The sequence below is a fragment of the Populus alba genome, chromosome 15 (assembly GCF_005239225.2).
Source record: "Populus alba chromosome 15, ASM523922v2, whole genome shotgun sequence".
NCBI lineage: Eukaryota > Viridiplantae > Streptophyta > Magnoliopsida > Malpighiales > Salicaceae > Populus > Populus alba.
This window is the reverse complement of record NC_133298.1, coordinates 15187772-15214353: the sequence shown is the minus strand read 5'-3', so window position 1 is coordinate 15214353 and position 26582 is coordinate 15187772. Positions and strand designations below refer to the sequence as shown.

Here is a 26582-nt window from a genome sequence, read left to right as displayed (position 1 = left end):
ACAAATTGTTCCTTGTACGCCCCAACTACCCCTTCCATTTTTCTCTGTATTCCTATTCCAATCTTGGTGTCACGCTTGTGGATAAAATTTTAAGTTAAATTTTTTGACACTGTAAAAAAGATTAATTAAGAAATAGAAAATTGATGGTTCTATTTAATAAAATAAATTATAAAAAGAATTTTAATATCAGCTAAAAACTAAAACAAAAACTAAGAAACAAATAATATATGTATAAATTGACGAACACCCTCTGGATTTCTGATCAGCTCTGTCGTTGTCCAAACAAGAGTGGCCGATGCAGTATCTGTTCCGGCAAGGAACACTGTGGCTTTCATCTTCAAGGCTTTTATTGACTTTGAAAAGTGAACAAAAGACTCGAGAAAAATCACAGAGAAAATAAACCTATGAAAGATCATTTACAGTTAATTACATATTTGAAATATAATTTATCATTAATTTCAATGATAACCTTCATGTATTTAAGAATTATCATTAAATTAACTTTTTATTTTCTTAAAATAAAATCACAATTTTTTTTTTTAAAAAAATGTACAACCTTTCTCATTTGAAAAATATTTTATAATTATAATATATTTTTATATTACTATTATTGAAAATGTTGACCATGTTCAATTTAAATTACAATTGTAAAGGAAAAAATATATATAATTCCTTGAATTTGAAAATCATGTTTTAAAAAAACTAAAAGATTAATGAGCATTAGCATAGTAATTTATGATAATTATAATAAATAAAATTATATGATAAAAAAGTCTTTATTTTAAAAAAAAAAAAAATAATGTTTTAGGTAAAAAAATTTTAAAAATAACAAAGGAGTGATCTCATTTTAAACTTCAAAACACATTTCCATTTGCCTAAAAAACTAAAAAAAAAAATCATATCCAAAAACTCCGTGTTTTTCATGATAAGATCTCCTTCTTCTTCTCCTTCTCATTTTTTTTTTTTTTTTTTTAGTGTTTGTAACCATCATTATCCTATTAGTGGATATATCATGTAAACAATTAAATGGTTACAAGTTTAACTACCATTAATCATGTGAAATATATATATATATATATATATATATATATATATATATATATAATGAATTTTTATCTTTAATATTCATGAAGTTAGAATAATGAGTATAAAATAAAGATAAAGTTCTTAAGACAAAAATAATTTACAAAAAAAATTATAAAGTGATTATAATCATGTAAATTTCTATTGCATCAAAATATTATTCCTACTCAACGTTATATTAAAATTACACATTCATTAGAAATGTTGAGAGTAGTAAATATTATGTTTATATATATATATATATATAATGAAATAATTATTCTTAAAAGTTGAGGTATGAGAGATACCTAAATTAATATATATGTACTTTTTAAATAACAAATACACTAAACTAACTTGCATGCGAATTCTATATAGAGATATTACCAATATCTATAAAAAGATTAACGTAGTAGTTGTTTAAGTAATTTTTATATTTGAGATTACTAAATTATTTTATACATATATTATCATATTTTGATTCTGACTACATATTATCTTAACTAAAGGTAATAAATTAGCAAATTTTAGGTCTAACATAAACTATATAAAAAGGTATTTTGAATGATCAATAAATGACTCATCATTATAGGTGAATAAAAAAAATATTTTTATATGTTCTCAAATAGTATTATTAAGAAATCTTTGCACAAGGTGAAATAAAATTTTAAAAGAGTTTAAAGTCGTATTTAAAAAATTAAAAACTAGAATATAATTAATATAGAGATTATAATATAAACCTAGAAAAATCAAGTAGAGATTTATTTGCATAAATTTCTAATAACTATCCTGGAATATGTAATATTTTTTAAGGAGACAAAGTAATATTTTATAATTAATAGGATTATCGGTTTTTTTCTATAAATAAAATGACATACCTCATATTTTTCTTAATTGAAAAAACACAATAGAAATGAAAGAAAAGAGTTGACACTCAAGTATAACAATCTATCCCTCCTAAAAAGGTTTATGAGACTTTTTATTTAGTATCGTGTGTGAATTACTGTTAGATGTAGAATAATAAAATGACTTATGGTTTGCAACAAACTAATCTTAAAAAATTTATCAAAAACCTAGGAAGAAAGAACTAATTTTTAAATAATCTTTACATAAATTTTAATCAATCTTATATTGTTTAACGAGATTTATAAAACTCATTAAAAAAAAATTAAAACTATTATTTTTGTTTCGTTCATGTTTGTTGGAGAAACCTAAGACAACCAACTCCCTTTAATAACCAGAATAAATAGAGGCAAAGGTTTTGATGGTTGTAAAAGATCTGATTGGATTCTCCCACTCTCCCCCTTCAATTCCATCTTGTATTTACTTTTAGGGACCAAAACAAAACATCAAATGAAAATTGTTACTACATGTAAATACTATGAAATTTGGAGAGTAAAATGTAAAAACAAATTACAACTTTGAAAAAGTAAGAAACTAACCAAAAACTATTGAAAATTACCATTAAATAGTGAATGAATAATGTTAATGTGGAAAACAAAATAAGCCCAACTCAATCAAATTAAGAATTTTAGAATTTCAATTAAATAAAATAAGCCCAACTCAATCAAATTAAGGTTCTTAGGGAACAACTCATAAGCTTAATAAGAAATTATATTGAAAATAGGATTAATTATTTTTAGTTTGGTTTGGTTTTTATAAAAAAAAAAATCGAAACCAGTTCAAACCGATTGGTTTCAGTTCGGTTCGGTTTTTTAGAAAAAAACCGATTCAAACCTGATTGGCTCGGTTTTGACTTAGTTTTTTCGGTTTTGTTCAGTTTTTTCAGTTTGGGTTTGGTTCAGTTTTTTCAGTTTCAGGCTTATAAAACCGAAATAAAATCGAACCGGTCAGTTTGTTCAAAATTTTAATCAATTTAATTGATTTTTTTTTACAGTTTTGATTTTTTTAGTTATTATTTTTTAAATTTAATTAATTTGTTTAATTTTTTTACTCAAGTTGATTGATTGAGAGGGTGCAAAATAAAACCAAGCCTCAAAATAAAGAAAATATTAGTCATTGGATGTCCATCAAAATGTCCAACAGTTTAGTGGGCTTTGTGCAGTTTAGCCTATAATGTAGAATACACAAAACCCAATTCAGGTGATGGATAAGACTAATCCAGTCAAGGTTGTCCCAAGCATATAGCTATCCAGAATAAGCAAACTGGATAAACTAATTAAAAGACATCTCTAAAAGCTCGAATCTCTCACAGAAAGCTCTTAACAATGGATTCTCTTGAACTTCCCTCTCTCAATGCTCACAAAATCTCACATTTTAACTTGCCAAAAGAACAAAGCACAAGATTGTTATCAAAAGTGCATCACTTCAACTCTTCAATGCAACCACCCTCTTTGAAACTCAGTCCAACTTATAGAGCTCAACGTTCAGTATGTCAAGTTTCAATCTTTCTTGATTTCTGGTTTATGGACTCCTTTTGTTCCGCTTATTTTCTTGTTATTTTTATATGGGTTTGTACATTAACTGTCCCTTTTTTTGTGCTCTGATTAGCAAAGGAGTGTGATACAAATGCAAGCTGGTGATGAAGACTTTGAATTGAAGCAAATGAGAGACATGGCTGCTGCTAAGAAAAGATGGGATGCTCTGGTATTATTTAAGCATCATAGTTTTGTTGTTTATGTTGTCTTAGTATAATGTTACTGGTTTCGACAAGGAAAAGCACGAATCTTGGATTCAATTCTTGTAGCATTGTCTCAAGTATTTAGAAAAGAAAAAAAAAAGTGATTTTATTGCTTCGATTTTTTAGATGGACCTTCTAAATTCAAGTGATGTGCTTTATGCTTTTAAGTTCGATAAATGTGACTGTTTCGTTACGTGTAGATTAGGGAAGGAAAAGTAAAGATTCTTACACCAAGGGAAGCTGGGTATGCAATTCAACTGTCTAACAAACCTCTGCTTGATGTTCGTCCCTCTGTGGAACGGAAAAAGGTGGGATATCTTTTCTCTTGATGCTTGCTTTTTTAACCCAATTGGGATTTCTATTTGCTTTACTAACTAGTTGTTAACCCAAATTAACATAGATCATGCCAACTTTTTTTTGATGAATAGCTAGTATTTGTAACGGTAAATTTCGCAATAGCCATGCTCTATCTATTATTATCATTGAAAGCATTATATTGTAATTTTGCCATGTAGAGGTCTTACGTTTTCAATGACTGCTCATATTCTCCCATAATTAACTCATGTTTTGCTTGTTCTTTGACAAACTGGTAATTGAATCCTTTTTCTTCCCTCATCCCATTTTCATTTATTGGAAACTTTTATCATGCTCAATAACTATATGGATGGTATCATCTCTTTCATAATTGAGTTAATGACTTTTCGCCTGTTTGAAGGCATGGGTTAAAGCCTCAACTTGGATTCCAATCTTTGAAGCTGATGATAATTTTGATGCTGGAACTGTTGCAAGAAAGGTCACAAATTTTGTGATGGGTATTTCACAATTCCTTCTCTCATATATTTCAGTTTTCGTAGATTATATATTTGTTAAACTCATGAGCTGACCATATGCTTTACATCATGTGTTAACACATCTACCGGGCCTCTGAGCAGGAATTTATGTTATATGATTGTTATTTGGGCATCACAGATAATAACAATAATAATAATCTTACTTGGGCATAGTAGAATCATCTCAAGTGGTTTGTGTTTTTGTAGGAGGTTGGTGGAGTGGTATGCCTACATTGTCTTATGACAAGTATGTGTTGAATATTGCCATTTTCCTCCCCAAAGTACTTGGTTTTACTTTTTTGTCTGCTTAAAAAATCAGTTCCATATTCATTTGTTTCTTCTTTAACCAGGGAATTCCTATCAAAGGTTGAGGAGAAGTTCCCAAAAGATGCAGACCTTATAGTTGCATGCCAGAGAGGATTGAGGTGAACTCTTAGTTTAATACAATCACAACTGCAGATATCAATCCATCAACATGCATTTGTAGGAGTGAATTTGTCATTTTGTGTTTGCAATAATTTTTATCATTCCAGAAGAATCATTTTGTTTTAGTTACATGTCAGGCATGGTTGTGTGAAATATAAGGGCAGCAACATGTGATTTCTCACCATGAGTCAGACATGCTACTGTTTTATTTGATGAAACTAGGATGTATTATAGCAATCACATCTTTCAATGTGATTTTATGTCATGGACTTGAACTTGAACTTGATAGCATGTTCTGCAATAATTTCATCTGAAAGAATGAACTTTTGATTTAGGTAATTGTGAGATTTGATATTCTTCGGATGCCCAAGCAACATTAAACAATTGATTGGATGATGGAGATGAGAATTCCTTTCTTTTCTAACGCAACGCAAGAAGACCATGACACGGACACCAATATATGTGGAAACTTGATGGCTTTAGAGAATTGCTTAACAGTTTAAATCTTATTTAGTGTAGTCAGTCAACATAACATGAAAAGGGGAAAAAAAGGGGAGGGGGGTAAAAGTAGAGCCAAGTTATTGTTATTCAGTCTTGTGTATTTGTTTATGTGGATCTTGATTTACCTTGTGCCTATTCTTGGCCCCGGCTCCATCTATTATTTGTTGATGCCGGCTAACTTAAGTTGACTAAATAATGTGTTCACTGGCCTTAAAAATGCCATACTTAAGGAAAAGAGATATGAGGTGGGAAAATCAATGTAATTGTCATTATATTCGAAATATATTTGCTCGCATCATTTCAACTATAATTTCCTGGCAGATCTCTAGCTGCTTGTGATCTGCTAAACAATGCTGGGTATAGAAACCTTTTTTGGGTCCAAGGGGGTCTTGAGGCTGCTGAAGAAGAGGTATATGCATTTCCAATGTGAAGTTGAACACTCCCTGTCATTCTTATGCATCACCTTCCCATTTTATATTTTTCACTTTATGCTAATCAAGTAAAGAAATTGAAAAAGTTTAATGATTCTGATGTAGGATTTTATTGGTGAAGGTCCTCAGCCTCTTAAGTTTGCTGGAATTGGTGGGGTTTCTGAATTCCTGGGGTATGTCTCATCTTTACCACCTTCTAGTATTTAACTTTGCAGGGGAAAGTTTGATGTTTTTTCTCCTTGTAAATGTACCTGACAGTCTCAGATATGGATCCCTGATACAGTACATGAATAAAATGTCTATCCTGCAATACATAAGTTTTGTCTAGATGGTTTCATGCCCAAATATGTAGCAGATGTATCTATGCCTTTCCATGATTATGCATGGTCGAATTCCTGTAAATGCTTGTAAGTTAAATTGGCATTGATTACTTTGGTTGTAAGTAATGGTAATGCTGGTCTTGTTTTTCAGTCGTGTATTTGTGTATGTGGATCTTGCTTTACATTGTGCCTGTTCCTGGCCCACGCTCCATCTATAATTTTTTATGCCAGTTAACTTATGTTGACTAAATAATGCATTCACTGACCTTAAAAATGTCATACTTTAGGAAAAGAGAGATGAGGTGGGAAAATCAATGCTATTATGGATGATATGTAATGGTAATGCTGGTCTCCTGTGGATCGGCATCACAATCAATTTTGAAATTTATGAGTTATAGTTATGGTCTGTGACTAAACTGTGCTCTTGTAATTTTCGGTATATCTGCTTGTAGAGAGGCTTATAATCATACCCCTGGTACTCTCTTGATGATTTTTTTTGTCATGTTAACAATTTCCTATTATGCACTGTAGGTTGACAAATGAATGTCTTTGGCCCTAGAATATTTGAAACTGTTATATAATATCTGACCTTTCCATACTTTGAATTTGTTGCTAATTCCCGCATGACTTTCAGCTGGACAGATCAGCAAAGGGCTGCTGCTGCCAAAGAAGGTTGGGGTTATCGATTATTGTTCTCTGCTCGTCTGGTAATTGTATATGTTTTTTTTTTTTTATCTCCTTTAAAATCATCTGCATAGTCCAGTTGTTAGAATAGAAAATTAGTGTCTTTGTTTCTGGCACAGGTTGGAATCTTTCTCGTTGCGGATGCCTTGTTTATTGGTGCTCAGCAAGTAGGTCGCTATATTCAGGATCTAAGATCACATTGAGTTGAGCTTGAAGGCACATGATTGATTCACCAGCATGTTTTTGCAGTCCCAGTGACAACATAGACTGAGAGTGCATGGGATACCAATTTTGAAGCCAAGAGTAGTGTAGAATGCCAAGTACATACCTCCATCTCATGTCTGTAATGTTCAATCATGTTGTATCTAGGCATGGCTTTATTCCATGTGCTATGATGTATGTGCTCTGAATTATGTCTCGCTATATTCAATTATCCAAGAGAATTGCTCAAGTCCTTATTTATGGAGTTGATAGTTTCTTCACATAGCTTATTTTTCAATGTCATGGATGTCGTTTACTTTCTTTTTTGAAATGTTAAAGAGTCAATCCAGTTCTCAGGCTAAGCAGATCAGGGATTTACTCGTGGCACCGTTGTCATTTGTTTGGTATTAATCCTATTTACCCTTAATCTTATTTATTTCACCTAAGAATGCATACGATGAAATATATATATTTCAATTTAGTATTTTGTGGCCTGAGGAAATGTATCTAATTTACTGAGACAAGCATTATATCCTTGCAATTTTATGATTAATTGAAGCTCAAAGGTTACACAACTTATCAGTTGATTATGGGGTTTAGGTTCCAACACTAAGGACTAACCGGGATGGTATAAATATGGAAATATAACCGGTCACTCGTATATATAATAGTTTTTACTCATCATTCTAAGGTAGTTTGGGTTTGCATTGCGAACCGAAACTCAAGCAGCCATTAGGTGACACTCCAATGTCACCAAGGTAGGATTTAATAATAAGTTCAATTTCTTTTACAAGCAAACCATAACTAACAACTTTTATTTAGGAGACAATTATTTTTAAAGTTGACTGACAAATAAAAAACTAGACTAGTGCGTTAGTTGAAGTGTGGTTTGGCAATGACATGTAGGGGAACTGTCCTGTGCATTGAGATGCCGAAAGCTTCTGTATTATCTATATCCTGAGCTTTGATACCAGGAGGAAGCTCCCAATCAAAGCTGTGGAGGAGTTGAGCTAAAGCAATTTCGACAGTTGCTACTCCAAACGTGATTGCTGGGCAGCTTCTTCTACCAGCTCCAAATGGTATTAGCTCAAAATCTTGCCCCTTGAAGTCTATACTGCTGCCCATAAATCTTTCTGGTTCAAATGTTTCAGGATTTTCCCACAGTTCTGGATCCCTCCCCATTCCCCAGACATTGACATAAATCCGTGTTTTAGCTGGAATGTTGTACCCATCAATGATAACATCTTCTAAAGATTCTCTTGGAACTAAAACTGGAACCGCAGGATGTAATCGAAAGATCTCTTTGATAACAGCTTTCAAGTAGTGCAGTCGGGGCAGATCACTCTCTTGCACAACTATTCTGTCTCCGACAACACTTCGCACTTCAGCTTGTGCTTTCTCCATGACTTTAGGATTCATGATAAGCTCTGTCATTGTCCAATCAAGGGTTATGAAGGTTGTATCAGTTCCTGCAGCAAACATGTCCTGAAACAACAGAACAATAATTATATTCACTAGTTGTAAATTATGTACGAATGACTCAGTCTACAAGTAATTTGATGTTTGGAACATTGGAATTGAAGATACAACTAAACCAATCATGAAATGTTCACTGACCAAGATGACAGCTTTAATGTTATCCATGGTGAGAGGCATTTCAGAAGATCCATCCTTTTGAATATCAAGTAGAACGTCAACAAGGTCCTTCTTCTCCTCTTGTCTACCCTCAGAATTTTGGTGCTCGGTTATTACCTTATCGAAGAACTGATCAAACCGTCTGACGGTGTGCTGGAGTTTCGATTTCATTCCAGTTAGACTGTGCACAAACTCCATTGAAGGAAAATAGTCTCCAAGGCTGAATCCTCCAAGCAATGCTTGATAATCATCAAGCATCTTCTGGAACCCGTGCCGATCATACTCTCCTCCTCCAGAGAAATCCCTTCCCAAAGCAACCCGACAAAGAACATCATTGGCATATAGTCCAATCATCTTGCTAAGGTTGGTCGTGCCAGGATAAGATTCTGCAATCCGATGAATCAAGCGAGCAACTTCTTCTTCTCTAACAAAGCTGTACCATTGGACACGCTTGGCACTAAGAAGCTCAAGTATGCAAATTTTCCTTATATTCCTCCAGTAAGCACCATATGGAGCAAAAGCAATATCAGTGCAACCATAGAACAAGTGTTTGGCTGAGAAGAGCTGAGGACGGCTAGAGAGTACAAGATCATGGGTTTTCAGAACTTCTTTTGCCAATCGCTCCGATGAAATCACTACAGTTGGGATCTCCCCAAGTTGTAAAAATATGATTGGACCATACTTCTTGGCAAGCCCTCGGAGAGATATGTGAGGCATGTTACCAAGCTGGTGAAGGTTGCCAATGATTGGCAACTTCGCAGGGCTTGGTGGGAGATTAAGCTTTCTGTTTTTCAGTTTCCCCTTCATGAGAAACTTGAGCGCTACTACTAGAGAAATAGTTACAAAGAGCAAGGTCGGATTGGAGCTTTCTTTCAGCCATTGTAGAAAAGCCATTAATGGATCTCCCCCAGACACTTCTTAGTGGATTGAGTGGGTTTACGGTGTTGACACCACAAATTGAGCCAGACACACCTATATGAAGGAAGTAATGTGACTGAAATTAAAGTACCAGTGTTACAAAGTAAGATCGAACAAATCCTCGTGCAGTGGATGTAGAGTTTTTTTTTTTTTTGGTTTCTACCGTAGTAAAAAATATATAGAATAAAATATAGTGCAAAATATATTCATAGAAATAATATGGTTCAGAGAGTATAATATTTGTATTTTACGAGTCCGTAAGTGTTATCTCTTATTTTTTTTTAATTGTAAAATTGACAGATACAAGATTTAATAAAAAAAGAGAAGTGAGGAGAGAGAAAAAAAAAAAAAAAAAACTTCAAAGACACACTAAAACTCTAATGATGACACTACTAGTACTGTTGGAAAGATATCAAGTTATCAGCAAAAAAAATATCTAACGATAATAAGAAAGGTTGCTAATAATGATCAGAGCAGGTCTTCACGAGCCATTCAAAGGCAAGTAAACCTTGACATTTTTTGGACAACTCATGTGGCACCTTCATTCACTGTTTGTGATTCTTTGATATTATTGGAATTCATCTCGATGAGATCTTTCCAACGATATTGATGATGTCATTATCGAAGTTTCAATGTACCTCCACAATCTTTTTATTTTTTACGTTTTTCTCTCTCATCTTTCTTCACAAATTATAATGAAGAGGGAGGAGAGAGAAATAATAAAGAAAGAACAAAATGGATTCCGATAGCACATCAAAACTCTAATAATGACATTACTAGTACTATTTGAAATATCATAACGAGACTAATTCAACAACATTAAAGAAGATCACAATGAATGGAGTGGGCCACAATAGGAGCCATCCAAATGTGTTAAGATCACTTGCTATTGGGCTGCTCGTGTGGCCCAATCTGATCATTGTTGATGTTGTTGGATTCATCTCGTTAATATCTTTTCAATGATAGTAGTAGTGTTAAGTTTGGAGTTTTAATGTGTCTTTAATGTTATTTTTTTTATTATTAAATTATATGTTCCATCAATTTTGTAATTAGAAAAAACCATAAATAACACTTGCTAACTCATAAATTGCAAAAGTTATTTGGATTTTCTAAATTATATTATATTATTAAATATTTTTTACACTGTTTATATATATATATATATTATGCTAGAGTCCAAAATTACTTTTGGCATATCTCAGGCTGTAAGCTGGATGAGATTTGTTGAATGGGATATAGATGTTTAGCCTATGAAGCTAGGGCCTTGTTTGTTTCCAGGAATTCACTTTTCTGGAAACCATTTTCCTCACTTTTCCATGTTTGGCAATATATGGAAAGTGAGTCAAAGGAAATGTAATTCCAGTCAAAGGAAAATGTTAAGTTTAACATAAGGAAAGTGTTTTCCGTTTTTAATTCTCGGAAAACACTTTCCTGATGTGGGCCAATGCTGCGTTGTCATGTTTTTACGTAACTGTTCATGTTAATTGCACTGTTCATTGAACAGTACAATTAACATGAACAGTGTATTGCATACACTGTTCACTAAAAATAGTGAACAGTGCAGTTTTAGTGCACTGTTCACTTGCCTGCGGGGACTTCTTTTTCTTTTTTTTTAATGTGTGCTATTTTTTTAACATTAAAAAAAAATAGTTTAGAGTGAATTTTATACCTTAATATTTTATCCAATTTTATTACATGCTAAAAATATTATTAAAACTATAGTTTTTGTCGGATGTATTTCGTACGTAATGAAATTATAAATGGTTTCATAGAATAGTAAAAAATATTTCACAAGCTTATTTCTTTATAATATGATATGATATATATAGTTATATTTTATAAAATAAGCTATGTATGAATATAGAATATAATAAAAAAAATTCATCATTATACATTTTATATTTTATTTTTTTTATTGTAAGTGATTAAATATTTTATATATATTAGATAAATTTGAAAAAAAAAATTAATTTATTAATAAATTATTTTCCAATTCATTTTCCATAACACAACCAAACACTGGAAAGTGTTTTCCATAACACTACCAAACATCGGAAAATACTTTCCCGGAATTCACTTTCCAGGAATTCACTTTCCCCGGAATTCATTTTCCAAAAGGAATTCACTTTCCTGCAAACAAACAGGATGTTAAAGAAAAATCAGAATAAATCAAGAAATTATTATCAAAGCAAGCCTAAGCATGTTAAATATCAACCAGATCAGTTTCTTTTGTAGTCTTTTCATGTATCTATACTGTTTTCCATCTTTCTTGTCTTCTGTGCACTGTCGCGAGTCTCGTGAGCTTTATCCGTCCAATAATTGATGCTCTTGAAATGGTTCGGACTTGGAACATTATAATTTTTATATCAATATAAAAATCTTTATTGATTTTTACCTTATCATATGAAAACCTCATCCCACTTTACTAGTATCAGTTGACGAACTATCACTGCTAAATAAATTAAAATTAAAATACGTAAATAAATATTGATCTATTTAATCTAATTTTTAAAATAAAGAAACTCAATAAATCTTGGAAGCTAAAAAAATACCACACATAAATAAATTAACCACAAGTTAAAATCCAAACTTACACACCAAGCACATAATAATTGTTAAAATCCAAATTAACATATATGTGTTATCATGGAATCAAGGTGGATAAAAGCAAAGCCAAGGTGATCATGAAAGCACTTTACAAGCTAAAAAGGAAATACAAAACCTTATTGAAAAAATTAATTTCTTAAAATAGTTCGTATCGAAAACTAAATGAAAAATCTGACCATTTAGTAAACTCTTGAAAGGAATTAACACATATATGTTTCCATGAACTAAAGAGCATCAAGCTACCTTTAAGCAATATGTAAAGGAATTTGTACAAGAATACGAGTTTAAAATAATTTTATTAGGCTTGACTTCAACTCTTTCGAGCTTAATATATAAAATATTTAGTCGGGAGGAGTTGGTTTCTTTTGATTTGTCTGTTCTCTTTTTGTTGCTATCCCCTATTTCATGCAACAGTTTTTGTGCTTTCCTTTCCTCTACTTGTTCTTCTGATGTAAGTTAGGCTACTATCTTTGTAGCTTTTCCTTTTAAAATTTTTTGACTATTAACAAAAAATAATAATAATAATAATTTTATTATGCTTAGGTAAAGAAGCAAGTAGGATCCACCAATAAAACTTTGATCTTTAACATAAAAAAATTGGTTAAAAACAATCAAAAGGGGTGGCATGATGTGTTATCAAAAGCATTGTGAGCATATACAACTTCATCAAAAAATTATCTTTAAAACATCATTTTGATGTAATTAGATTTATCTTGTTAATATCTTCTCATAATAATAGTGTTATCTTTGATGCATCTTTGAAGTTTTTTTTTTTTTTCTCTTTTCTTATTAAATCTCGTGTACATCAATTTTATAATTTGAAAAAATCATAAATAATACCTGCCACATATTCACGTCAATGTTAGAATTCTATTCAAATTCAAATTCTCACTTGTGAGTTGTGACAACTCTTCGATTCCATCTAGTGGTGGAAATTAGAGCTCAAAATTTCCAATTTTGTCGTATAGCCACATATTCCAATATATTCACGTCAATGTTAACATCAATACCAGATCACTCTACGAATTCTTTGAGTTGCTTGGAAAATAATTTTTTTTCTTGTTTCTTTTCTTTTTCAAAAACCCTAAAAAATATGATAGTTTCTTAGCTATGTAAGGATTGAATGGCAGCATGCTAGTATAGAAGAACAAAGCAGGATGTTTATAGGTTGTTTATTATCCCAGTCGTATTCTTATAGAGGTTGAAAAATATTGTTTCATAGCCACCAGTAATTTTTCTAGTAGATTATAAGATGGCTTTATTATTTTAGCTTGATTTCCTATGTACTAGTAATCAAGTTGAGTATAAGGCCTTAATTATAGGTTTGAAAATACATTTTAGAGTTAGAGCATAGTTAACTAGAGTAACGTACAAGAAATTCATTATCAATTATAAATAAATTGGATGGTGAATATTAGTATGAACAATATCCTACTCTAACTCTATACTATGTGCAGGTGGCCAAAAACATTATTGATAGGTTTTCTAATTTAAATATATTATGTAAAACACATAGAACTAGAATTTTGCTTAAGTGTTTAGGACAAAAAAAAGAAAGCATTATTAATGATGATTGAGATTCATGAAAGACTTTTCTAAGCTCATCAGTATAGAATACATATAAGATGATTAATCATGAATTATAATTTTTATTTGCCAAGCATAACTAAATATTGTATATATTAATTATGCAAAAAGGGTGTCAAACATGCCAGCAATTTGATTCAATTCAACAAGTGCCATCAATTAAACTTAATATAATAGTCAAATCATAGCCTTTAGGAGCTAAGCATTAGATATTATTAATAAAATACACCCACCAACTTTAAGGGGTGTAACTTAACTAGTTAGATTTTAAGTTTGCTTCCTAAATGTTATTGATTCAAGTTTTATAAATCTTAGGGTCACTGGAGACTTACATGATCGTTAACTTCAAGGCCTGTTAAATTAGTCGAGATACGCGTAAACTAACTTGAACATTCATGTTAATAATAAAAAAATAAATATACACTTACCATCCTCAAAGAGACATAACTATAGTTTGGTTGCTACATATTATTTCACCAAATAAGTCGAAGTATTCTTTGTCAACCAATCTTAATCCAGTTCATTGAGGAACAAAAGAAATTTGAACTCCCAGAACAATCATGATTAATCAAGGGTTAATGATCACAAGGCAAGATGCAAAGGAATTTGTACAAGAATATGAGTTACCAACCAAAAGCATTAATGCGTTATCAAAAGCATTGTGAGCACATACAACTTCAACAAAAAACTATCTTTAACATCGTTTGGATGATTCTAAATTTCTAACATTAAAAAACGCACACAAAAATGTGGCCACTGACAAATAATTCGGCTTCTCATGCAAAACATGTTAGGTGATTTCGATCGTTTGCATACCCAATGTCCGATCAAGTAAAGTAATTTATGAAATTGTTTTCTGCAGATTGGAACATGCACATGTTAGATACAGTAATGTGGACTGTGGAGAAGATTGCTCGTCACTCGAGAGATTTGCAAATACAATAAAGCTGTATCTTTTGAAGATCAGTTTGTGGCTGGAGGTATTTAGTCTTGTAGTTATTGGGTAAAGACCCTCCATCCCTGACCTTGCTGCGCTCAGGTGTTGAGAAATGTGGTGTTATTATGGAGTGTTCATATGACAGTTAAGCTACTGTCTTTTTTTTTTTAATTTGAAATATGTGCAAGCTCATATTAATCTATGCTTATGTTTAGTTTCTATCAATTATAACTTGTGACTATTTGGTTAATAAAACTTTGATACTATATTAAATAATTACCTTTAATTTAAAAAAAAATTATATAATTTTCTAACATGTCAAAAAGATTTACGATTCAAATTCGTAATCATTTGATCATTAAAATTTTGATATTATATTAACAAATCATCTCACTCAAAAATTTAAATTGTTACATGAAGTCCTAAGAATAGTTTTATATTACTACGTAACAATAAGGGCATCCTAAAACATCATTCACCATTGGGAGAACAAGTTCTATTCTATTACAGAAAAAGTGACAATATTACTATGAGATCCTCACTGGTGAGGGAAGGAAATAAAGATCAAAACAATTATTCCTGTAGAAGGTAGAATATTTGGATACCAATTAAGCAGAATGGTAACAGCAGGACCTCTCCACTCTAGAAAGAGTGAGGAGTTGCAATAACAACAAGTGGGAATTTCCTATGGATGGTTAGCCCTGGAGCCTCTGTTATATCCAAGTCTTGAGGTTTTGCTCCACCAGGCAATGCCCAATTGAACTTGTGCAAAAGACTAGCCAACGTAATCTCAATCAGAGAAGAAGCAAATGTTGTTCCTGGGCAGCCTCTTCTTCCAGCTCCAAAAGGAATGAATTGGAAGTCATTTCCCTTGAAATCTACAGCGCTCTCCAAGAACCTTTCTGGTCTAAATTCCTCTGGCTTTTCCCACGATGAAGGGTCTCTCCCAATCGCCCAAGCATTGATGATTACTCTGGTTTTGGCTCGAATATCATAGCCCTGTGCCTTGACATCCTTGGTTGACTCTCGCGGAACAAGCAAGGGAATTGGTGGGTGTAAACGAAGAGATTCCTTGATAACTGCTTTCAAGTATAGCGTTTTCTCTGCGTCATCCTGGGTTACGCTTTTTTTGCTTCCGGTGATCCTTCTAATCTCATCCTGTGCTTTCTTCACAACTTCGGGGTGTTTTAGCAACTCCGTCATCGTCCATTCCAAGGCGGTCTGTGTTGTATCAGTTCCTGCGGCAAACATATCCTACAAGAGGGTATAAATGTTAGGATTGTTGTCATTAACAATCAACAACATGTGCAACCTACTCTAAAAAATATTTTTAGAGTTGTAATTATCAAAAGACTATAATAATAATTACATCAATCATTGATAAAATAGTACAATTTATGTGCAACTATTTTCATTGAAGATGAGCTAGAGCTGGTGACACTATTCTTGCCTATAAATAGACACCAAAAAAGAGAGCAAAACAAGAAAGAGTGGTGAGTGTGTATAATAGAGTAGAGAGAAAGAGAGAGAGAGCTGCAAGGGCAACAATGTTAGCTAGGAGTTGAGTTTGAGTGAAGTGATCATTCTTTTCTATGTATTTGTTTTGTATAAAAAAGTCAGAGATCCAAAATTGTTTTAACTTGCTGTTTTCCTTTATGATGGAAACCAATATAAGATTGAAATCACCTTGTAAGTGGAAGAAAATTTAAACTAACATTAACATAGCAGTATCATAGATATAAGAGACAAATCACTTTGTAAGTGGAAGAAAATTTAAACCAACATTAACAGAGCAGTATCATAGATATATTCAGATTAGGGTAGTCAGTTTTCTTACCAAAATGATGGCTTTTATGCTATCGAAGCACCATCTGTGCTATTGTTTTGGATTTCAAGCAGAACATCCACAAAGTTCATTTTATCCTCATTCACACATACCCTGTTTGCCTTAGATTCTTCAATAACTTCATCAAGAAAGCGATCAAGTTCTTTAAAAACCCATTCCACTCTAGCATTCAAACCTGTCAGATGATTTATCCAACCAAGCCAGGGAATGAAATCTCGAACATTGAAAACGCCCAACACCGCACCAAACTCTTCCAATAGTTTCTTAAATTTTCTCCCACTATCCCCCTCTCTGTACTTCTTGCCAAAACTAACCCTACACACCACATCATTTGTTAATTCAGAGAATAGTTCACTTAGATCAACTTGTAATGATCTTGAAGAAAATAGCTCGACGTTTTGGACTAGCAAAGCTGTTTCCTCTTCTCTTATGGATTGGAATAACTTCACCCTTTTAGAGCTAAGTAGCTGCACGACACATATGCTTCTCATTTGCCTCCAATACTCGCCATAAGGGGCCAAGGACAGGTCCTTGTAGTCATACAAAAGTCTTCTTGCAATGCTTGAATCAGGCCTATTTGAAAATATGACATCATGAGTTCTCAAGATCTCACGAGCTCCGTCAGCAGACGAGACTACGAGTGTAGGAGCGTTGCCAAGGTGCAAGAGCATGAGTGGACCATGGCGTTTAGCCAAAGATTGCAGAGAGCGATGTGGGTACGAGCCTAGCTGAAGGAGATTGCCCACAACAGGAATCTTTAATGGTGAAGGAGGTAAGTTTTTGTTCCTTGCAGAATTGAAGAAGAACCATCTGGTAACAAAAATAAAAAGAAGGCAGGCAAGAGAGTATGGATGCAATATAATTGAATGAACCTCCAACATTTTCACAAATTCTGGATAGACAGATGAGATCATGTCATAACCTCTGCTCTCGGGTGACCAAATTCAATGTTTATACCAAGAGATTGGTGAACTACAAATCAGTGGCTCTCACAGTACCCTGATTTTCGTTCTTTCGCTATCTTATCTTTTCAGCGAGTATAATTTATATATTTTTTAAATATATTTAGTTCTTAATTTTTTTATTAAACAAAATAAAAATAATAAGATTCAATCTAATAATTTAAACTATTAAAAAAATAAGATATAATTTAATCTAATAATTTAAACTATTAAAAACTTATAACAACTTAATTAATAAAATTTTAATATTATATATAAAAAATTAATTCAATCTAATAATTTAAACTATTAAAAAAAATAAGATATAATTTATATAATTTAGTAAACAATTTTATTTCTTTCCTAACTTGTTGAAAATATAATTATAACAAATTTTGAGGTTGCCATTCATCACTAACATAGAACTGACACAATGATTGTTAAGATATAAGATGATAGCAATTAATATGATTTATGACTCTAAACTTGGAGGCAATGTGAAGCTCCAATGATGACAACTTAAGTACTCTTAGAAAGATATCAAGGAAATAAATTCAACAACATCAAATAATCTCACCAATAATAACTAGAATGTGCCATACTTGCCAATAAAAGACAAGGGATTCATCCGTCACTTTTGGTCAATAAGTGTAGCTTATTTTTGATCACCATTAATTACTTTTTTTCATTTTGAATTTATCCCATTAAGATCTTATTTATAATACCGATAGTGTCATAATCGAAGCTTTAGCATGCTTTCATGGTCCTTTTTCTCTTTCTCTCTTTTCTCTTCTCGCTATAATCTGTGCTAGCTTATTTAACAATTTATTTGATATTCTGTGTTTTCTAATTTTTTTTAAATCAAAATATAAATAAATAAAGAGATCATAAATAACCATGATGGAAGTCCTACAAGTAAAAATACAGACATGTATAATAAACACTAACTAAAACATCTGAATGCAGATAAAACTAGGTTGATGGCCAGCAAACAAGAAGAATCATATACAAAGCCCAAAGGATCAGCCGATACAAATAGCTAGAGGATGAGGTCAGCAGCAACCTCATCAAAACCAGCATACTGCATCAATGACCAGGACCATTGAAACAGGCTCCATTTAGCAAACTTTTAACTGTGCGTTTTCCAATCTTAATATGTAATTTAACTATTTTATCAAAACTTTTTTAAACCGTGTTCTTTTACCATAATTGTAGACGGTGCTAATTTTAAAAAAATTCAAAATTTGTAATGTTTTAGAATTTATTAAGGTATTTTCCAAGTGTTTTAAGTCTAAAAAACTTAAATTTTGATTTTTTATATATCATAATAGCTAAAATATGAGTAAAATCATACTACAATGTGTCATATGATTTAATTTTTTTTTTCAAAAACAATTGTCCCCATTTATAATAAAAAAAGAAGGAGGGCTTAAACACACAAGCCCTTACTAAATAGATAAGCCGTATTGGCCTAACTTTTTTTTTTAATTGATACTTTTTTTATATGTATTTTTTTCAAAATATTTTTTTAATTTATATTTAAATTAATACAACTTCTCTTTTTATTTTTTTACATAACTTCTTTTAAGTGGTGATTATGTTTTAGTTCTTCTGTATGCATTAAATTTTTGAAGAAATTATTCTAATTCATTTATAATTTTTTTTTTATGTTTTATATAAATAAAAAAATAGTTATTTTTGGATAATTAAGTATAAAACTAAAAAGGCATGGTTTTTTCACTATGTATGATTTCACTGTTCATCATCTCACACATTATTATGGATGGACTATAATTTTTTTTTTTAATTTAGTCATCAAACTTTTTTTCTAGTGATTTAGTCCTAATTGAAGACTAGTTGATTTTTTTTTATTTTTTTTTTTATGTAAAAGGGTGGGGTCGGAAAAAAGAGGAACATAAATGAAAAAGGTGTCAAGCATGGGTGGTGTGCCATAAATTTTTTGAAAAGGATGCACTTTGGTCCCCGAACTTAAAAAATAACACAAATTATAAAATTTTGGTACCTCAATATTTTTCAAATTCAATTTTGGTACAAAATTTTACTTTTTAGTCTCTAATTAAGAGAAGAGAGAGAGAGAGGTTGCTGAATTTCCATGGTTGAGAGAGAGACATGTCTTTGACATCGATTTAGACCACCAAAATGGATAATATTTATATCAAATTGTTACTTTTGATGAGGAAAGCTTATATTAAGTGTTTTTTTTTTTTTTTACTTTTAAAGTTCATGAAAAGAAAAAGATCTGAGCTAAGGTTGATTTTGGTTTTTAGAACGGTTTTTTGAGGCTACAAATAGGTTTTATCATGATTTTTAAGGCGTTTTGGATCCAAATAGATTGAAAAATAATTTTTTTATATAGCTAAAACAAACCTTATACCCTGATTTTTCAACTACTAAAGTAACCAAAATCTAGGCAAGATAAAAGGACACATTATTTGTCTTAGTAGGCAACGTGTCGTCCACCCTAAGTGCAATAGCACAAGACCTAACAAAATGAGATAGGTGAGCTAGCCTAACTTGCCATGCCGAGTAACATTGACTTTATTTTTTCTAATTGTTTTTCAATGAATGCTTCTTTTTATATGTTTTTCTTAAAATATGTATATTTAGATTAATACACATTCTCTCATTGATTTTGTTTAGAGAGTTTCTATTAAATGATAACTATTTTTTGGTTATGCATTTAATTTTCATAGAGGTTTTTCTGATTTATCTACTTTTTTTTTAATCTTTTGTATGAATGAATTATATTTTTGAAAATATTTTTTTTACTATAAGATAATATTTATAATATGTCTAGCCTTGCATAATAATTTTTTTTTTATTCAAACAATTTAATGTGTTTATCTATTTTTGTTATCGTTTGATTGAATAAAAAATATATTATAATAAATAAAATGTAGCAAACATAATCAGGTAAATCTCTCATCTTATGAGATTAAATATTTTGATCTCCACATGTCTCTAGATATTTCAAGTTTTATTTTTAAGTATCATTAATGACTTTTTATTTATTTATTAACACATGTAGTTCTCGGTTTATTTGATTACATGTATACATAAACCTTGTGATTTGCACTAAAAAATTTCAAACGACATAAGTGAGTTGAAAAAAACCTACATATCTAATTTTTTTTATAGGAAATTAAAATATCTGACCTGCGACGAAGTATGAGTCATATAATTAGCATTTTTAATTTTTGTAACCTTACATAATATTTTTTTATTTAATAAATTATCTATTTATTTATTTCTATTATGATTAAATACAAATTTAGTTTTTGTAAACAAAAGTATTCAACACAACGAGGTTAAATGTCCTTGCTACAAGGTCAAAAATCTTAATTTATATAAATCTCTTGTTTTTTTTTTTTTTGTCTTCATTTATCATTAATAATTTTTTTTAATTTTTAAATACATATAGTTTTTAATTTATTTAGTTATATAAATGCTTAAGGGTTTAAAAATATACTTATAATCTACACACACATTAAAAAAACATTTATATATAATTTTCTCAATAAAAAAAAAATAACCCGCAAAATAACGCGGGTAAAATAGATATGCATTATCCATAACCGTTGATCAGGCCTTTTGACGTGCGTGTTGTCACGCTTAGACAATTCCCATGGTCCGCAAAACAGCTAACTAAACCACGGTTAAATCCTAACTGTAGTCAAACAAACAGAACCGAATCATGGAATCAACAAAAAGAATAAACCCTAACAAACACATGTCAGGTTCAAATCCTCGGCTAAAACCAACCCACGTTGACGGTCAGATCTCTTCCTAACCGCCTCGCCTCCCATTATGTTCACGTTACCTAAAACTAGGGTTAGCTAGCTAGATTTCTCCTCGCACCAATTAAAAAAAACAATCCCAAATTTCTCCCTTTTTATTTCCTGTCAAGATCGCTAAATCTTCTCTGGATTTCCCTTCGATAATGGAGATGGAGCACGTGACCGTCTTTCCCATAACGCACCTGGATCGACCGAGGAAAAGACCTCGTTTCGGCTGGGACGTGCCTCAGGTATCATCAGCTCTCTCTTTTTTTTTTTTTTTTTCAATTTGTTCTTGACGTGAAGGATCTAAAATATTTTATTGTGTTTTGAATTTAGTTCCGGTTCTCTTGTTTTATAAATAATGGATCTCGACTTTTGATTTTAGATCTGTTTCGATTAGTTCTTATCCGTTTATGGTTATTCTTTCGCAGATCATTGTTTTGTATACGGATTATATTGATGTTGGTTTATAAAATTAATTGAATAGTTTTTTGTTTTGTTTTTTGTTTTCATTATTTTCCACAAAAATCAATATGTTAGATTAATATTGTATTTTTATTATTATATTATATATGCTAATAAATATTTTATTTGCAGAAAAATAATTAATTCGATTAAAGTTTTTATTTTAATTTAAAAATAATTAGATAAGATATGCTGAAAAGTTGCTGAGGTAATTCAGACCTAAATCGTGTGCTAAAAATGAAGATTTCTTCTATTCATAATGTTAGCAATATTATTTGATTCTGTAATTTTTTGTTTCTCTCACAAATGAATTTTGGAAAAGAGAAAGGGGATGCCGAGGGTATATGAAGCTATCTGGTGAAAAATTTTGATTTTATATCTTGAGTGGTACATAAATGGGTGGCTGTGTGTAGGCTCAGGTAGGAAATTTTTGTGGACAAGAGGTTGGGAATGTAGCAAGCTATGCATCTTCAGGAGCAATCTCAGACCATACTAGTTCTCTGTTTGTTAAAGGAGTGGCTCAAAATGGTTCTCCCCCATGGAGGGAAGATGACAAGGATGGCCATTACATGTTTGCGCTTGGAGATAATTTAACTTCTCGCTGTAATTACACTTTACCATCCATACCTTATAAACAATGAATAGGTTTATATATAAGGTCCTCAAGTTGCAAATCTTTTGCTACTGGGGCTTTCAAGAATTCTTTTCCACCAATTATGGATTTGATAGTGTATCAGTTAAATTTGACTTTGAATTGTTTGTTGCATTAGAGTCCTATTAACGAGTAAAAATAGGACTGAGATTTTCTTTTGACATGTTAATCGTGATGGTTGTTGACTGAGTTTTTTTCCCCGCTTCCTTTTGCCTCTATTGTTGCAGATAAGATACATAACAAAATGGGAGAAGGTATGCCCTGTCACTTATTTGCATTCCTCATTGCTGTGAGGTTTAGTTTTTGTTCATCTGACCTCTTGGATTTATACTGTTCGCTCTATGTATAGGCACCTTTGGTCAGGTTTTGGAATGCTGGGACAGAGAAAGAAAGGAAATGGTTGCCATCAAAATTGTACGTGGCATCAAGAAATATAAGGAGGCAGCCATGATAGAAATTGAAGTGCTGCAACAGCTTGGTAAACACGATAAAGGTGGCAACCAGTGAGTTTCTTGACCTACCTCTTACCTGATTTATTGCCAATGCCAATCATGTGACCTGCTTATTTATGCCTCTTTGTCAATGGTTAAATGGGTTTATTCCTTGCAGTTGTGTGCAAATACGGAACTGGTTTGACTATCGTAACCATATCTGTATTGTAAGTATATATGATTAGTTTCTGATGGAATGATTTCCTCAATTCACAAATAATTTGGGGGTTAAGACTTCTGGGTGAATGTAAATGGTTTTAACAGGTATTTGAGAAGCTTGGACCAAGCTTATACGATTTTCTTCGCAAAAACAATTATCGCTCATTTCCTATTGATCATGTCCGTGAGATTGGCAGACAACTGTTGGAATGTGTAGCATGTGTGTAGTAATCACTTTAGCTAGTCTCTTTTCATGCATCTTTTATCTTTTATCTTTCCCTTCAATCTTTTTATTTATTTATCAAATGCTAAGTTCTTAGCTACGTGGAAATACATAATGAGATTAGCTAATGTATATTTTTTAGGGAGATTTTTTGTTTTGGTACTCTTTAGAGTAGGTAGTTGTATTCTTAGGCTAGAATAAGTAAAGAGTAGTCTTGTATTTCATTTACTTATGTTGCTTCTGCTCTTAAAATCTTGCAGTTATGCACGACCTTCATATGATACATACTGATTTGAAGCCTGAGAACATACTCCTAGTTTCTTCTGACTATGTAAAAGTTCCTGATTACAAGGTGATGCTTAGCTTTTTACCATGCTATTTATGCTGTGCGCTGGCCATGCTTTATGGTTTTCATGTGGCATTTGCTTTATCCTTGTCAACTCAATCTGGATGAATTGGTTTCTTAAGGCCACTGACATATGTTGCTTCGAGCAGAACTCGACTCGCTCTCCAAAAGACAGTTCCTACTATAAAAGAGTCCCAAAATCAAGTGCCATCAAGGTGATTGATTTTGGTAGCACTACCTATGAGCGTCAAGATCAGAATTACATTGTATCAACACGACATTACCGGGCACCAGAAGTTATTCTTGGTAATTCTTTTGTTATTTGTCCTTTTTTTATCACTTATTTTTTGTAAATAATTGGAGATTACAAGTTTCAATTTTCAACACAGGACTTGGATGGAGTTATCCTTGTGATGTATGGAGTGTTGGTTGCATCTTAGTGGAGTTGTGCACAGTATGTTTCTGAACTTTGCATTTCTACTTTTCTACTGTAGCAAAATGCAAATGATTCTGGTACAACTTTGCATCTGTTGAACAGGGTGAGGCTTTATTTCAAACACATGAAAATTTGGAGCATCTTGCAATGATGGAACGTGTGCTTGGTCCTATGCCACAGAATATGCTGAAGAGAGTGGAGTGAGTTGTATATCATATCTGCTAATTGATATATAATCATATGTTATTATTTCAGCTTTTGCTTAATCCTTTCTTGTGCTTTCTCAGTCGACATGCAGAGAAGTATGTTAGAAGGGGTAGATTGGACTGGCCAGAGGGAGCTGCTTCAAGAGAAAGTATCAAAGCTGTTTTGAAGCTACCTCGACTCCAGGTTTATGTTTTTTTTTTTTTATGTGCATATGTTTCTGTGAGATCAGTTATTGCTGAGGATTTTGTTTTTACTTTGGTTCTATTCTCACGATCTCTTGTCTGCATATGTTTTTTTATTTGGCAGAATCTAGTAATGCAACATGTGGACCACTCAGCCGGAGATCTTATACATCTCTTGCAAGGATTGCTTAGGTACGATCCCATGGACAGGTTGACAGCTCGAGAAGCTCTCAGACATCCCTTCTTTGCAAAAGATCATCGTAGGATTTGAGAAATGGACTGGCAATTGATTGTCTGCAGAAATTTTTGCTGTAAACAACGGGGGCATAAATCCCAGGATATTTGAATGTGTTTGTAACAAACTGCTAACCCTTCTCCAAGAGTGTACAGTATGGAAGTCTATTGAGAATGATAAATAGAATGTTGATCTGCAAGCAGCCTGTCTAATTTCTCATTCTAACCTCTGACTCGAATTTTGAACATATTTTTTTCACAAGTGACAAGAAATCTGGAAAATCCCCAAATCCTTCATAAACTGGCTAGTAAAAATAGCTGCAGCTGAAAATGAAATTGATACTTACGCTCTTCCTATTTCGTGTGTTAATTGATGAATCTTGATTTTTTGACACCAAAATATCTAAAAATATAGCTGCTACAGAGATGTCGTTGCAGCTGCAGTTATTCAAATTTTACGACAACGTAGTAGACAAGATTACTGTCAATTTTTTCTTCATTTAGACAACTAAAGAAAGATATGTCCAGTGGAATGTCGATAACAGTGTCATATTGCAGTAATCTTATTATTTTTCTGTTTTGTATTGTTTGGATAAAACTAAGGTTCTTGAATTCTAAGATTTCAACTTTAGATGATAGTAAAATAGGTACAGAAAACTTTCTGAAAACCTATAAATTAATAACCTGATAAAAAATATAATAGCATGTTAACCATTTATATTTAGGTTTAAAACCAACCTAAACAGAAAAAAATAATTAAAATTTAAAATTAACTTGAAAATAATTAAAACAACAAAAACAACATTTTCTAAACCTAATTTAAAGGCTTTTTTTTTTTAAATCCTTACTAGTAATACTAGTCGATTCCCCTGTAAAACCGAAACTTTAGAATCATTTTACAAAATTTAAGCTCGATTTAATGGTCATGTCGTAACATGAATTCAAGGTTTGTGACTGGCTACGCAAAAGCAGTGCCATAAGGACACCATATCTACGCTAAGTCTTGAAATATATGTATCATAAAATAAATTATATAAAATCTCGCAACATTTTGTAAAATTTCTAATATCCTTCAAGACCAATATAAACAAATCATAATCTAGAATACTTATTAAAATATTAAAATCCAAACTTTCAATAAAACAATGTTACTTATTACAATATTAAAATCCAAACTATAAATAAAACAATGTAATAATGAAGCATTCTAAAACATCAAATCAAGACTAAAATGAAAGTCTCGCGGAAATAAACAAGGTACTCAACAAAGTTAATATACCAACAGAAACTAAGAACCTGAATATAATATTAAAAAGAAAGGGTGAATTCAATCAACTCAGTTAGAGAATAACATTTGATATACATCTTAGATATTACAAATTATATGTTGCGTGCGTGCGTGCACACATACTAAGCATATTAACACATGATAGTGAAATACATGTCAGATTATATAATAGATAACATATGAAACCCTAAGATTTCTAGAATAGAGCACTGTGAGATGATTATTCACACACAGGTTGATGCATCTCTCACCAGCTAAGTGTACAAATATAATGTGTACAAAGACTAACTACTCTCTACTAATATGGAGTCTAACAAGTCTGATATCAAGACATAAAATATAGTTATATAATTATCAAAGCAACTGAATGTCATATCAAATAAAACTTAATTCAACATAATGTAAATATATTCAAGAAACTTATAAGTACATGAAAATAAATCATCATATATAGATATTCAAGAATGTCATCCATACTCATCATAAAACCAACATATATATATATATATATATATATATATATATATATATA

General features: G+C 31.6%; 4 protein-coding genes across 10 annotated transcripts; 2 read left to right on the top strand and 2 right to left on the bottom strand.

Annotated features, from left to right (window-relative positions):
- Nucleotides 1-3206: 3206 nt before the first annotated feature.
- LOC118057415 (rhodanese-like domain-containing protein 11, chloroplastic) lies at nucleotides 3207-7377 on the top strand. Of its 4 annotated transcripts, XM_035069978.2 has the most exons (11): nucleotides 3210-3452; nucleotides 3574-3669; nucleotides 3904-4011; nucleotides 4419-4515; nucleotides 4741-4780; nucleotides 4884-4958; nucleotides 5782-5869; nucleotides 5997-6064; nucleotides 6846-6918; nucleotides 7015-7062; nucleotides 7145-7377. In XM_035069978.2, exons 1-11 carry the CDS (start codon nucleotides 3291-3293, stop codon nucleotides 7151-7153), a joined length of 864 nt encoding a protein of 287 aa, XP_034925869.1. In that variant the 5' UTR covers nucleotides 3210-3290; the 3' UTR covers nucleotides 7154-7377. The 4 variants fall into 4 exon arrangements, with proteins under 4 accessions (XP_034925870.1, XP_034925869.1, XP_034925868.1 ...); XM_035069979.2 differs by lacking the exon at nucleotides 5782-5869 and having other exon boundaries at nucleotides 3207-3452; XM_035069977.2 differs by having other exon boundaries at nucleotides 3212-3452; nucleotides 7015-7377.
- Nucleotides 7378-7817: 440 nt separating this feature from the next.
- Nucleotides 7818-9736, bottom strand: LOC118057414 (cytochrome P450 71AP13). The gene is made up of 2 exons (XM_035069976.2): nucleotides 8714-9736; nucleotides 7818-8581 (listed from the first exon to the last, which is right to left on the bottom strand). Exons 1-2 carry the CDS (start codon nucleotides 9623-9625, stop codon nucleotides 7970-7972), a joined length of 1524 nt encoding a protein of 507 aa, XP_034925867.1. The 5' UTR covers nucleotides 9626-9736; the 3' UTR covers nucleotides 7818-7969.
- Nucleotides 9737-15241: 5505 nt separating this feature from the next.
- On the bottom strand, nucleotides 15242-17644 carry LOC118057416 (cytochrome P450 736A117-like). The gene is given in 3 exon segments (XM_073404797.1): nucleotides 15242-16034; nucleotides 16618-16640; nucleotides 16643-17644. Coding segments are annotated over 3 exon segments (1533 nt in total). The 5' UTR covers nucleotides 17541-17644; the 3' UTR covers nucleotides 15242-15422.
- A 3765-nt stretch (nucleotides 17645-21409) lies between these two features.
- LOC118057417 (serine/threonine-protein kinase AFC2) lies at nucleotides 21410-24962 on the top strand. Of its 4 annotated transcripts, XM_035069982.2 has the most exons (12): nucleotides 21410-21615; nucleotides 22246-22435; nucleotides 22712-22738; nucleotides 22834-22987; nucleotides 23094-23142; nucleotides 23240-23354; nucleotides 23618-23709; nucleotides 23853-24009; nucleotides 24093-24157; nucleotides 24242-24339; nucleotides 24427-24529; nucleotides 24653-24962. In XM_035069982.2, the coding sequence occupies exons 1-12, from the start codon at nucleotides 21529-21531 to the stop codon at nucleotides 24797-24799; spliced, it is 1284 nt and encodes a 427-aa protein (XP_034925873.1). In that variant the 5' UTR covers nucleotides 21410-21528; the 3' UTR covers nucleotides 24800-24962. The 4 variants fall into 4 exon arrangements, with proteins under 4 accessions (XP_034925873.1, XP_034925874.1, XP_073261044.1 ...); XM_035069983.2 differs by lacking the exon at nucleotides 22246-22435 and having other exon boundaries at nucleotides 21484-21615; XM_073404944.1 differs by lacking the exons at nucleotides 21410-21615; nucleotides 22246-22435; nucleotides 22712-22738; nucleotides 23240-23354 and having other exon boundaries at nucleotides 22896-22987.
- Nucleotides 24963-26582: the final 1620 nt, after the last annotated feature.